At 37.2% G+C, this 12,656-nt stretch overlaps 1 protein-coding gene across 2 annotated transcripts in view; it reads right to left on the bottom strand.

Moving 5' to 3' along the window:
• Positions 1 to 12,656, bottom strand: part of BBS2 (Bardet-Biedl syndrome 2) — a 35,507-nt gene that overhangs the window by 18,101 nt on the left and 4,750 nt on the right. Inside the window, exons 3-5 of one of the 2 annotated variants that reach the window (XM_004456563.5) lie at positions 10,061 to 10,186; positions 9,718 to 9,780; positions 8,812 to 8,889 (exon numbers count right to left, since the gene is read on the bottom strand). In XM_004456563.5, the coding sequence (XP_004456620.1) occupies positions 8,812 to 8,889; positions 9,718 to 9,780; positions 10,061 to 10,186 (267 nt within the window). The remainder of the gene's footprint in view (positions 1 to 8,811; positions 8,890 to 9,717; positions 9,781 to 10,060; positions 10,187 to 12,656) is intronic. The other variant, XM_071209158.1, reaches the window with a different exon arrangement.

Genomic DNA, 12,656 nt, shown 5'->3' with positions numbered 1-12,656 from the left:
GTGCTGTAGATCAAGTTTAAGGGGCAAGTTTCAGCCAAGTATTAAAAGAAAGCAATAAAATTAAAGGATTGATGAGGATTCCAGCTAAGTACACAAGATCTAGAATATGTACAAGAGATATTATACACATTTACCAGAAGTGGCATCATAAACATGGTGATGTAAAACAGCCCCTAGAAACAGCCCCTCAGAATCAGCTAGTAAAAGGTGAAATCCCACTTGCTTAGAACTCTGGAGGATGATAGAAAATGGAGAAGGACTCCACAAATGCTGAACTGAAGAAACAGAAAAATAACCTCCAAAATTAGATAGGAAATTTCTGTCCCAGACCCACTGGTACAGATCACTCCCCCTCACTCAGTTCTGCAAAGCTTGGGAATCACGCAGAGTTAATCTGGCCCAGTTTCCTCTTGGAGACTATAGAGCAGGAGTTCTTAACCTTTTCATCTGCCAGTCAGGTAAAAACATGGATCCCTTACTAAGTCCATACTATTCTGTATATTACTTAATAAATATATCACACCCACACCAACCTTTCCCAGAAGAATAATCTTTTTTTAAAATTTCAATTCAAGCTCACAGACCCCTTGTTAAGAACCCCTGCTATAAAAGCCACTGACAGTGGCAAGTTAGAACCCCATGCATATCCAGGCACAGAGACCCCAGCTCAGAGAGACCCAGGGCAGAACACAAGCCACTGAGTTGTACTGCATACAAAAATAATAAAGAGAGAGAAACCACGGCAGAACTGTTGGCAAGAGGTGCACTCACTCAGTCCAGTTTCTGTTGACTGGACCACCTACACAGAAAACAGACTTCTAGATTGACCCACCTTTCTGGATTGACCCTATCTAGCTCCCTAGGGCAGAATAACCTAATGGGAAAGAAAACAGAGGCAGAAAAACCTCACATTAAAAAAAAAAGTGAACTGCTATAAGACAGGACGAGTAGCAGAATAAGGAAAAGTGGGTACTGAATGAAGGAGAACTAAACACATCATAAGAACTGGGGAGAAAATTCTGTACAAAAACAGAGCAGATCAAGATTCCTAGAAAAGGAACAGCAGGAAGGAAGGTTTCTCCTGAAAGTCAAACAACTGCACAAAAACTGCAATCTTCAAAATAGTATTGCATATCCAGGGCAAGAATCAGATGAAGGAGGGCTGAGAAAATCTGAACAGTCAAACACAGCCTACTCTAAAAGTCTAGGATGAGTTGGACCAACATCAAAGAAGAGCCTTAACAAAAATCCAACAAAAAACAAAACCTTAGACAAGAGGGAGAAACTCACCTTCAGGGTTAACTCATCAAGATAATCAAATGCCCAAACATAAGCAAAAATGTATAAGCCAACCTAAAAAAACAGGAAGATACAGCTCAGTCAAGGGAATAAATTAAAACTTCAGAGGAAACACAGAATTTGGAACAACTAATCCACGAAGTTCAAACAAATCTCCTAAATCAATTCAAGGAGATGAAAGATATAGAGCTAAAGGATATTAAGAAGACAATGTGTGAGCATAAAGTAGAATTTGAAAGGCACGAAAATGGTGAATAAAAAGACACTAGACTCGTATTTTTTAATGTAACATTTTTTGGGATCTATGTATCTTCAAAAAAATACAATTAAAAAAAGACACTAGAGGAATACAACAGCAGGTTTGAACAAGCCAAAGAAAGAATCACCAGAAGACAGGACAATTGAAATCATACAGTCAGAAGAACAGACAGAGAAAAGAGTGGAAAAAATTGAGCAGTGTCTCAGGGATTTAAGTAACAGCATGAAGTATACCAAGAGGCCATGTTATGGGTGTCCCAGAATGAGAAAAGAAGGGAAAAGGGGCAGAAAGAATATTTGAGGAAACAATGACTAAAAATTTCCCAACTTCTAGGAAATAAAAAATACATCCAAGTAGTGCAATGTATTCCAAACAGAATAAATCCTAAGAGACCTACTCAGAGACAAGTACTAATCAGAATGTCAAATGCCAAGAAGAAAGATAATTCTGAAAGCAGCAAGAGAAAAGCAATTTGTTACATACAAGGGAGGCTCAATAAAACTAAGTGCCAATTTCTCATCAGAAACCATGGAGGCAGGAAGGTAGTGCTATGATATATTTAAGGTACTGAAAGAGAAAACTGCCAGCCAAAAATTCTCTATCCATCAAAACTGTCCCTGAAAAATTAGGGAGAGTTTAAAGTATTCATAGGTAAACAGAAACTGAGAGAGTTCGTCATCAAAGGATATGCCCTACAAGAATTACTAAAGTGAGTTCTAAAAGTTGAAAGGAAAAGACAGGAGAGAGTGGCTTGGAATAATGAGAAGAAATGAAGATCTTCAGTAAAGGTAACAAAAGGGTAAATACAATAGTACTGTATCCTCAATATGCAACTGAACAAGAATAAGCCTTATTTCCTGAGAATGGTCATGAAAAACATAAAGAGGTAAATGGGACAAAAACAACATAAAGGGGACACTAATTAAAGATGTTATTAATAAGGGAAAATGTGAGAGGGGAGGAGGCAGGGATATATGCAAATCCCATATATTTTCTATGTAACTTTCCTGTAATATAAAGCTTCTTTAAAAATAAAGTAAAAAAGAAAAGAAAAAAAAAAGAGTGGAAACAAAGAGATGTAGGAACAGAAAGTATGTATGTTATTGACGCTAAGTTGGTATCTTTTCCAATTAGTAGGTTATGGATGTAGATTGTGTAATATAAACCCCAGGGCAACCACAAAGAATGTGTATTAAAAATACACAGAACAGAGGGGCAGCAGCTGTGGCTCAATCCGATGAGCTCCTATCTGCCATATGGAAGGCCCTCGGTTTGCGTCCCAGGGCCTCCTCTTGAAGGCAGGCTCACCTGCACGCTGAGGAGCACCACCTGACCCGCAGGCGCAGCAGAGCTGACTCAGCAAAGGTGATGCAACAAAAGAAGGGAGACAAGCAAGAACACAGAAGAGCCAGCAGCGAATGAACATAGAGAGCAGACAGCAAGCAAGCCACAGGGGGAAGGGGAAAATAATAAATATAGACACAGAAGAAGGTACAGTGAAATGGACACAGAGAGCAGACAGCATGCAAAAAGTCACAAGGGGGGGAATAAAAAAAATACACAGAACAGAAATGAGAAAGGAAATGAGTCAGATACATCACAAAAGATCAACTATACAGAAAAGGAGGTTGCAATAAAGAAGAGAGACAAAAAAAGGATATGACATATAAAAACCAAAGAGCAAACTGGCTGAAGTGAGTACTGCTTTTACCATAGTAACACTGAATATTAATGAGTTAAATGCCCCAATCAAAAGACAAAGATTGGGAGAATGGCTAAAACACCATGATCCAACTATATGTTGTTTACAAGAAACTTACCTTAGACCCAAAGACACAAATAGGGTGAAAATGAAAAGGTGGAAAAGATATTTCATGCATGGGAAGCAGACTTGGCCCAGTGGTTAGGGCATCCGTCTACCACATGGGAGTTCCGCGGTTCAAACCCTGGGCCTCCTTGACCCGTGTGGAGCTGGCCCACGCGCAGTACTGATGCACGCAAGGAGTGCTGTGCCACACAGAGGTGTCCCCGCGTAGGGAAGCCCCATGCGCAAGGACTGTGCCCCTTAAGGAGAGCCGCCCAGTGCGAAAGTAAGTGCAGCCTGCCCAGGAATGGCGCTGCACACACGGAGAGCTGACACAACAAGATGACGCAACAAAAAGGAATACAGATTCCCATGCCACTGACAACAACAGAAGCGGACAAAGAAGATGCAGCAAATAAACACAAAGAACAGACAACCAGGTTGGGGGAAGGAAGAAGAGAGAAATAAATAAATAAATGGGAAAAAAAAAAGATATTCCATGCAAATAGTAAGCGAAAAAAAAGCTGGGGAAGCTATCCTAATATTGAACAAAATGAACAGACTTTAAGTCCAAAGCTGTTATAAGAGACAAAGAAAAACATTGTATATTAATAAAAGGCGCAATCCACCAAGAAGAAATAACAATCATAAATATTTATGCTCTCATCCATGGTGTCCCAAATATATGGTGCAAACACAAAACTGAAGGGAGAAATAGACATTTCTACAATAAAAGTTGGAGACTTCAATACACCACTCTTATCAATAGATAAAACAGATAAATAAGGAAACAGAGAACTTGGATAATCTGATAAATTAACTAGACCTAACAGACACATATGGAACACTGTACCTCAAGACAGGAAGATATACATTCTTCTCAAGTGCACATGGATCATTCTCCAGGACAGACCACATGTTAAGTCACAAAACAAGACTCAATACATTTCAAAAGACTGAAATTATACAAAGCATCTTCTCTGACCATAATGGAATGAAGCTGAATTCAGTAACAGGAAGAACTGGGAAATCCACTACATATGGAAGTTAAATAACATACTCGTAAACAATCAGTGGGTCAAAGAAGCCATTACAAGGGAAATCAGGAAATATATTGAGATAAATGAAAACAAGAACATAACATACCAAAACTTATGGGATGCAGCAAAGGCTGTGCTGGGAGGGAAATTTATAGCCCTAAAAGAAAAGAATGCTAAAATAAAAGACCTAACTGTGCACCTAGAGGAAACAGAAAAAGCACAGCAAACCAAACCCAGACACCCAAAGCACAGCAACAAAGGAATAAACAACTAAAATTTAAAGCTTTTTGATCAAAAGACTTTATCACAAAAGTGAAAAGATAACCTACTCAATGTGAGAAAATATTTGGAAAACACCTATCTTGTAAGGGTTTAATAACCAGAATATATAAATAAATCCTACAACTCAACAATAAAAAGACAACCCAATCAATAAAGAGGCAAACAACTTGAATAGATATTCTCCAAAGAGGATATATGAATGGCTAAATAATACATGAAAAGACAGTCATCATTAGCTATTAGGGAAATGGAAATCAAAACCACAATGAGATACTATTTCACACCCTCTAAAATGGCTATTTTTAAAAAATAAAAAATTAGGGAAGTGGATTTGGCTCAACAGATAAGAGCGTCCACCTACCATATGGGAGGTCCAGGGTTTAAACACAGGGCCTCCTGACCCATGTGATGAGCTGGCCCATGTGTAGTGCTGATACGCACAAGCAGTGCTGTGCCACACAGGGGTGTCCCCTGTGCAGGGGAGCCCCATGCGCAAGGAGTGCGCCCTGTAAGGAGAGCCGCCCCGAGTGAAAAAAGTACAGCCTGCCCAGGAGTGGCACCGCACACATGAAGAGCTGACGCAGCAAGATGACGCAACAGAAAGAGACAGATTCCCAGTGCCACTGACAAGAATATGGGTGGACACAGGAACACATAGCAAATGGACACAGGGAGCAGACAACGAGGGTGGGGGGGAGGGAACAAAATAAAAAATAAATCTTAAAAAGAAAATTACAAGTGTTGGAGATGTGGAGAAACAGAAACATTCATTGCTGATGGGAATGTAGAATGGGGTAGCTGCTGTGGAAGATAGTTTGGCAGTTCCTCAGAAAGCTAAATACAGAATTACCATATGACCCAGGAATACCACTACTAGGTATATATCCAAAAGAACTGAAAACAGGGACTCAAACAGATATTTGCACACCAAGGTTCATAGCATATCCACAATTGCTAAAAGATGGACACAACCCAAGTGTCCAGAAACAAATGAAGTGATAAACAAAATATGATATACACACTTGATAGACTATTATTCAGCCATAAATAGGAATGAAGCTCTGACACATGTGACAACATGATGAACCTTGAAGACATGCTGAGTGAAATAAGCAAGACACAAAGGAACATTAGTATGACCTCACTGATATGAAATAATTAGAATAAGCAAACTCACAGAGACAGAATCTAGAATACAGCTTACTAGGGTCTGGGTTGGGGGTAGAGAATGGGGAATTAATGCTTAATTTGTACAGAATTTCTATGTAGGTTGATTGCAAAGTTTTGGAAATGGATGGTGGTGATGGTAGGACAATATTGTGAGTGTAATTAACAGCAATGAATTATATATCTGACAGAGGTTAAAAGGGGAAAACTTAGATTGTTTATATGTTACTAGAATAAAAATTAAAAGATAAAACATAGGACTGTATAACACAGTGAACCCTACTGTAAATGATGAACTATAGTTAACAGTACTAGTATAAAAACATTCTTTCATGAATTATAACAAAAGTACCATCATAAAGCAAAGTTTAACAATAGGGTGTTATATGAGGGGTAAGTAGACCTTATGTAAACTATGAACTATAGTTAACAGTACAATTTTAATATTCTTTCATCAATTGTAACAAAGGTACCACATTAAAGTGTCAACAACTAGGAGGTATATGGGAATGCTGTATTTTTCACATGATTTTTCTGTAAAACATAGAACTTCTCTAATTTAAAAAAAAAAAATTGAAATGGGAAATTTTACATTATATGTAACATTACCACAATAAGTGTTTTTAAATCAATTATAAAACAACAAAAGGTTTTAATGGTTATTCTGGTTTTTCCTTAATTTAGTGTATAGTCTAAAGTAAAAGATTTAAGAACCCACAATCGACTATATTATGTCTACTTTTATGACATAATTTATTGTTTGCTAGAGACAGATGATTTTTTTAGAAGAAAAAATTCTTTGATAAGTGGAAGCCCAAGCCCACGGGTTTGTTTGTATATGGATGTACCAATATATAGAATGTGTATGTTATACAGAAATATTTATAAGGCTTTTCAAGGGATTTGACTTCCTTAAAAGGAAGAAATTTTAGATACTGAACAAAATTATCCTTTAACCCTAAAACCAAAGCTTAATGGTATCTGTGATCCTGCATATCTACTTTCTAATTCTGACTCTAATATAAGATATATTAAGAAATAAATCATATAAAGCAGAGAATAGTTAGGTAATTTCCTTTACACCTACAGTTTTTCTACAAAACCACCCACTTCACTTAACTTTGAATACAAAGTGCTGCGTAGGATTCCAGAATTATTTAGCTCAAGGCATTCTTTTGGCAATACTCTGTACTGTTCCACTGCCAAATAAATTATGATTTTGCTGATGTGGAAAGGCATTTGTGCCAGGAGCAAAATCAAACCAAGAGGACAGGAAAATGGCCCTGCAAACAAATAATTTAATAAATTCCACATTTTTTTTAAGTTTAGCCCCCAATTCCCAAGTTCATTGGTCCTTCATTACTTCATTAGTCTCTCTTTTGTAGACTAGAGGATCCCTTGTCCTTCTCTAGGATTTAGGTAAAAGCTTTTTCAAAGATTGTACTCTCTTCACATCTAATACTGATAGCAAACAAAATACAGAAAAACTTGAATAATTCCCACCAAATGGGAAAAGATTTACTTCAAATAGAATTGAAAGAGATCTGATAATGCAGTACACAGCACCTACAGGCCGGGGAGTCTCAAGTTTTGCTTGTTTTGTTTTGTTTGTTTGTTTTTTGGGGTGGAGGGAGTGGTGTCACAAAACCATTTAGGGTACTAATGAAAGCTAATGACCCTCTCTCCAGAAAAATGCACTTAAGCACATACATGTAAAATAGAACTCCTATGGAGACACACAAATTCAGACTGCTGCTTCTGGCACTTATTCTCCCTTTTACTTCTTCCCTATCCATAACTATCATTTTACAATTATAATAGCTGTGAACATTTAAGAAGATTTATTTAAAAATCTAAGGCTTGTTACAGGATAAAGGTGAATTAGTTAAAATTGCTGATAACACTTTGTCTATGAGTATGCAAGTTTTTGCTTGCAGGGCTCCTTTTGGAGATGTTAGGGAACAGAGAAGTCTGACCTTCCTAGGCAGCTTTTGTAAGGAAGTGGCAAGAAGTAAGCAACTTAAGGATGAGTGGTCAAGGTCAGCTTTAAAGCCAGTGTTCTCAAACTTTTATGATACACTGCCACCCCAACACCACCTGCTCTTTAAGATTCCCTTCAGATGTTTTTTTCTCTTTCCATCTGCAGTATTCTCAAGCCATTGCTCCTTTCCACTTATTTCCATCCTTAATTCAGAATATCCTAATTCTTTTTTCTGTCTTGCTCAATCCCTGAAAACTAGCAGTAAATAAATATCCTAAGACTGTCAAAGCTACAGAGAATAAGGGCAACCTTAGAAATGCTTTTTTTAAGAAATGAAGTTTAAATTTTTTAAGAAACATCTCAGATTCAATTATATGAGTGATTCTAAACACAAACTAGCCAAGTTCTCTAATATCTAATTTTTAAGTTTACCTACAGAACTGTGCCTACGAAGTACTTAATTTGAATGAAGAGAAAAAAGTATAACATCTCACTTATGGTACTTCATTCAATCCCAACAAATGATAAAGAGAAGGAGGAAGAGAAAGCTCAAAGGTTTAAATCCAGGCCACCATGCCACTTAACAGCCATGTGACCTTGAGCAAGTACCTTAACATCCACTGCCTCAGTTTCTTTTAATCTATATCGATTAAATGAGTTAGTTCATGTAACGCACTTAGAATAGTGTCTGACATATAGTAGGTGTACAATAAATGGTTGCCATTATTATTATTTCATGTATTAACTCATTAAAGGAAATGCCTTTATCATATCAATTATTCTGTTTAATCAGTCTTTTCAAATACATCTCAATACAGGTATTTTTTTTTATATGCTTCTTTCTCTGAATGTACAGCTCTGTTTAACCACTAGAGTTCTCATCCACAAACTGTCTGAGTTGTGACATGTCCCAACTACATTTGACTGTGTTGACCTATCTTGCCCAAAGCTACGATAATTCTGATGTGGCACTTCTTACCTCTGTTTCTGTCATTTCAGCCACAATCTCATCTTCTTTAAAAACTCTGATATCAAAATCTTCAGATCCAACAAGAAGCTGAAGTAGGGTGGCAGGGGAAGATCATGTATGTTCAATTTACTAAGTGAACACTTCAAAATTTCAATCAACAACAACAACAAAAAATCATAATGCTTTGTATGCTGCTACTGCCACCCAAGAATTCCAATCCCCCAATAATCCGGTGCTTGGGAAGGTTTCCTCCAATGGGAGGGTCAACACATTCAGTCAGGGGAGGACAAGTGGCTACTGCAGATTTTATCCTGCCATATGGGCCACAAGTCCTGCCAAGACATGCTCTTCCACCCAGCACCTGGAGCCCCAGCACCCTGGTCCATCTCCTTTCCCTGCCTGCAGATGGAAGCCCTGTTTCACATGCCAGAGCCTAGTATCCAAAGACAAGAGAGGGGATAATTCCGTGCCCAACACAGCATTTCTTACCAACTGACTCCTCAAGAAGCTAATTTCTAGAGTAACCATTAGAATCATTTCAAAGGCTAAGAGACAATCTTTAAAACTTTGAGATTCCTGAAAAAGTTGGCTAAAATAAAAAATGACTTACTGATACAGTTTCAAAGCATCAAAAGCTAATTACAAAACTGTGAGTATGACTGAGGTCCCATTAACTACTGTGCCTTCTCTCCCCCTCCTGTGTCTTTGAAACACTGTGACTTTGTTTTTCCTATTAGACAAACAAGTGGTTTATTGTTCGAAAGAGAAAAGACAAATGAGGCCAGTTAGCTCATAACTTAGGCAACGATCACCAAAATTGCTATGTAAAGTTAAAACTGCTCTCAAAGTAATGTCACTGTCACAGAAAAATTACTTAGCTGAACATATAAGGGAAGTATCTCCTCCCTCACATACCTCTTTCTTCCCATCACCATCAAAGTCACACAAGGCCAAGGAATGAACATTATCTCCTGTAACCTAAAAACAAAACCAAAAATTATTAATATGCCATCTATTTTACACTTAGTCCAATTATATTAGCTACACAAGACAAAGAATTATACAAACCACCACTAGGTGCTATTCAAATTATTCATATCCTTTTTTAATGCACAGATTTATACATAATGCTTTTTTTAAATCATGCAATACAGTCTATTGATCAAAGGAAAAAAGAAAAAACCAAAAGGATAGTAAAAGTCAAAATTGAAGGTAAAAATATTCAAGAATACCAAAGATAATGTTTTGTTCCTCATACCGTCCAAAAGAGATCATTTCCTTCATGATCAAAACCCTGCAGGGCACAGTTTCCACCAATAATTGCAAGAGGAGAAGAAATGTCTCCCAATGTCCCCAAAACAACTGCATTAGCCCCATCTGCTACCTAAGAAGAAAAAAAAGACACAATCTCAGATCTAGTGATATGGGTACACTGGAACTCTTGCATAGCGGTATTTTTATTTGGATACTCAGCGGCCTTTGTTATCATTTGTGAGGAGTCACTTGGTCTCTGAGAGCCTAGCAAGGGCTGTCCACTGTGGACAGTCCTGTGGCTTATGCATGTATAAGCCCAGATCCAGGCTGAACTCAGGCCACTGGCCTCTCACACCAAACTGCTACAATAATCCAGCGCTCTCTAGGACCTCCAAGTTCTAGAGGTCAAAGAGAATCAAGGCTTTACACCTTTAAGCACCCAAACTTTTTGATCTATTATAACCAGTTTTGGATGGAACTCTTTTCATTCTTATTACTCAGTTCTCTCAATACTACTTTTTAAAATTGTAACATTACCAAAATAATAAGAATAAAACAAACATCCATACTCCTGCCATCTAAAATAAATATCTCAGGCTTCTTCAGTAAAGTAGAGAAGTATAATTTAACTTATTTGTGGAAGGTTCAGGACATCTTTTTTTTTTTTTTAGGACATCTTTGTAAACACTAATGGTTTATTGTGGAGGAAAATAATCTTTACTTATATAATCTTGAAGTAGGAAAGCTATAAAGAATAGATTGGCTAGAAAAAAAAAGACTGCATAAGAAATTAAAAATGCTAAATGGTCAAACAAAAACTAATAAAGTTAAAAGGTAAACAATTAAGTGGAAGAAGTAACTGCAATATATAAGACAAAGAGTAAATACCCTTAATATATAAAAAGCAAATAAATAAGAAAGGGTAAACAAACACCCTGGAGGGTGACATATAAGGTCCCAGGTTCAGTTCCCAATGCCTCCTAAAAAGAAGACTAGCAGACATAGAGAGCACACAATGAAACAGAGAGAGAGCAGACAGTGAGCACAAACAATGGGGGTTGGGGGTGGGTGGAATAAATGTAAAATAAATCTTGAAAAAAAAGGAGTGTTACTTAAGAAAAAAAACTCATTGAGTTGCATGCTTAAGGTTTGTACACTTTACCCTAATTTTATATGTACATTTTACCCTAATTTTAAAAAAAAGTAATTGTCATTTCTAGGAATTTATACTTAAGAAATAATCATAAATGTACACTTATCACAATACCAACTGTAAGAGAGAAACAATGGAAATAAATGTTCAAAGATGAGGGATTGTTTAAACAAATTTTGCTATATTAACACAATGAAATACTTTCAAATCAGTGAGAATGATACATAAATACATAGTTACTTCATATACTTCACAATATATTATCTAATGAATAGGCTACATGTAATAACCAGGGAGTGGGAAAAACCTAAATGTCCACCAACTGATGAATGGATAAATAAAATGTGGTTTATCAATACAATGGAATATTATTTGGCCATTAAAAAAAAAGGAATGACATACTGATACATGCTACGATGTGGGTCAACCTTGAAAACATCATGGAAAGTGAAAGAAGCCAGACACAAAGGACACATACTGGATGATTCCATTTATATGAAATGTCCAGAACAGGCAAATCTATTGAGACAGAAAGTAGATCAGTGATCGTTTAGGATTGGGAGATTGTGGGCAAATGGAGAGTGCCTGTTAATGGGTACAGGGTTTCTTGTGGGGTGATGGAAATGTTCTAAAATTAATTTTGGAGATGGTTGCAAAACTCTGAGTATAAACTAAAAAACCATTGATTGTATACTTTTTTACTGGTTTCTTTTTTTTATTAATTAATTTTTATTGCCTTTTTTTAAAAAAGATACATAGATCACACAAAGTGTTACATTAAAAAATACAAGAGGTAAGCGGATTTGGCTCAACTGATAGAGCATCTGCCTACCACATGGGAGGTCCAGGGTTCAAACCCAGGGCCTCCTGACCTGGTGGTGAGCTGGCCCACGTGCAGCACTGAGGCGTGCAAGGAGTGCTGTGCCACGCACGGGTGTCCCCCACATAGGGGAGCCCCGAGCACAAGGAGTGTGCCCTGTAAGGAGAGCCGCCCTGCATGAAAAAAGCGCAGCCTGCCCAGGAGTGGCGCCACACACGTGGAGAGGTGATGAAGCAAGATGATGCACCAAAAATGAGACACAGATTCCTTGTGCCACTGACAAGAATGCAAGCAGACACAGAAGAACACACAGTGAATGGACACAGAGAGCAGACAATGGGGTTGGGGGGAAGGGGAGAGAATTAAATAAATTAAATAAATATTTTAAAAATAAAAATATAAGAGGTTCAATTGTATACTTTAAACAGGTGAATTGTATGGGGTGTGAATACTGTAATAAATTTTTTTAAAGTAAAAGGTTCCATGTATATAGTATGATCCATTTGTGAAAAAAATTATATATATTTATCCAGTAAAAAGTCTGGATAAATAAATTCAAAAGAGTTAACAGTACTGATGAAGAAATATGGGTAATATTTTTTCCTTTTTGCTTCCCTATCTTTTCTA

This window comes from Dasypus novemcinctus, chromosome 18 (assembly GCF_030445035.2).
Source record: "Dasypus novemcinctus isolate mDasNov1 chromosome 18, mDasNov1.1.hap2, whole genome shotgun sequence".
In the NCBI taxonomy this organism is placed as follows: Eukaryota; Metazoa; Chordata; class Mammalia; order Cingulata; family Dasypodidae; genus Dasypus; species Dasypus novemcinctus.
The sequence above is the reverse complement of the archived record's forward strand: the minus strand, read 5'-3'. Positions and strand labels throughout refer to the sequence as shown.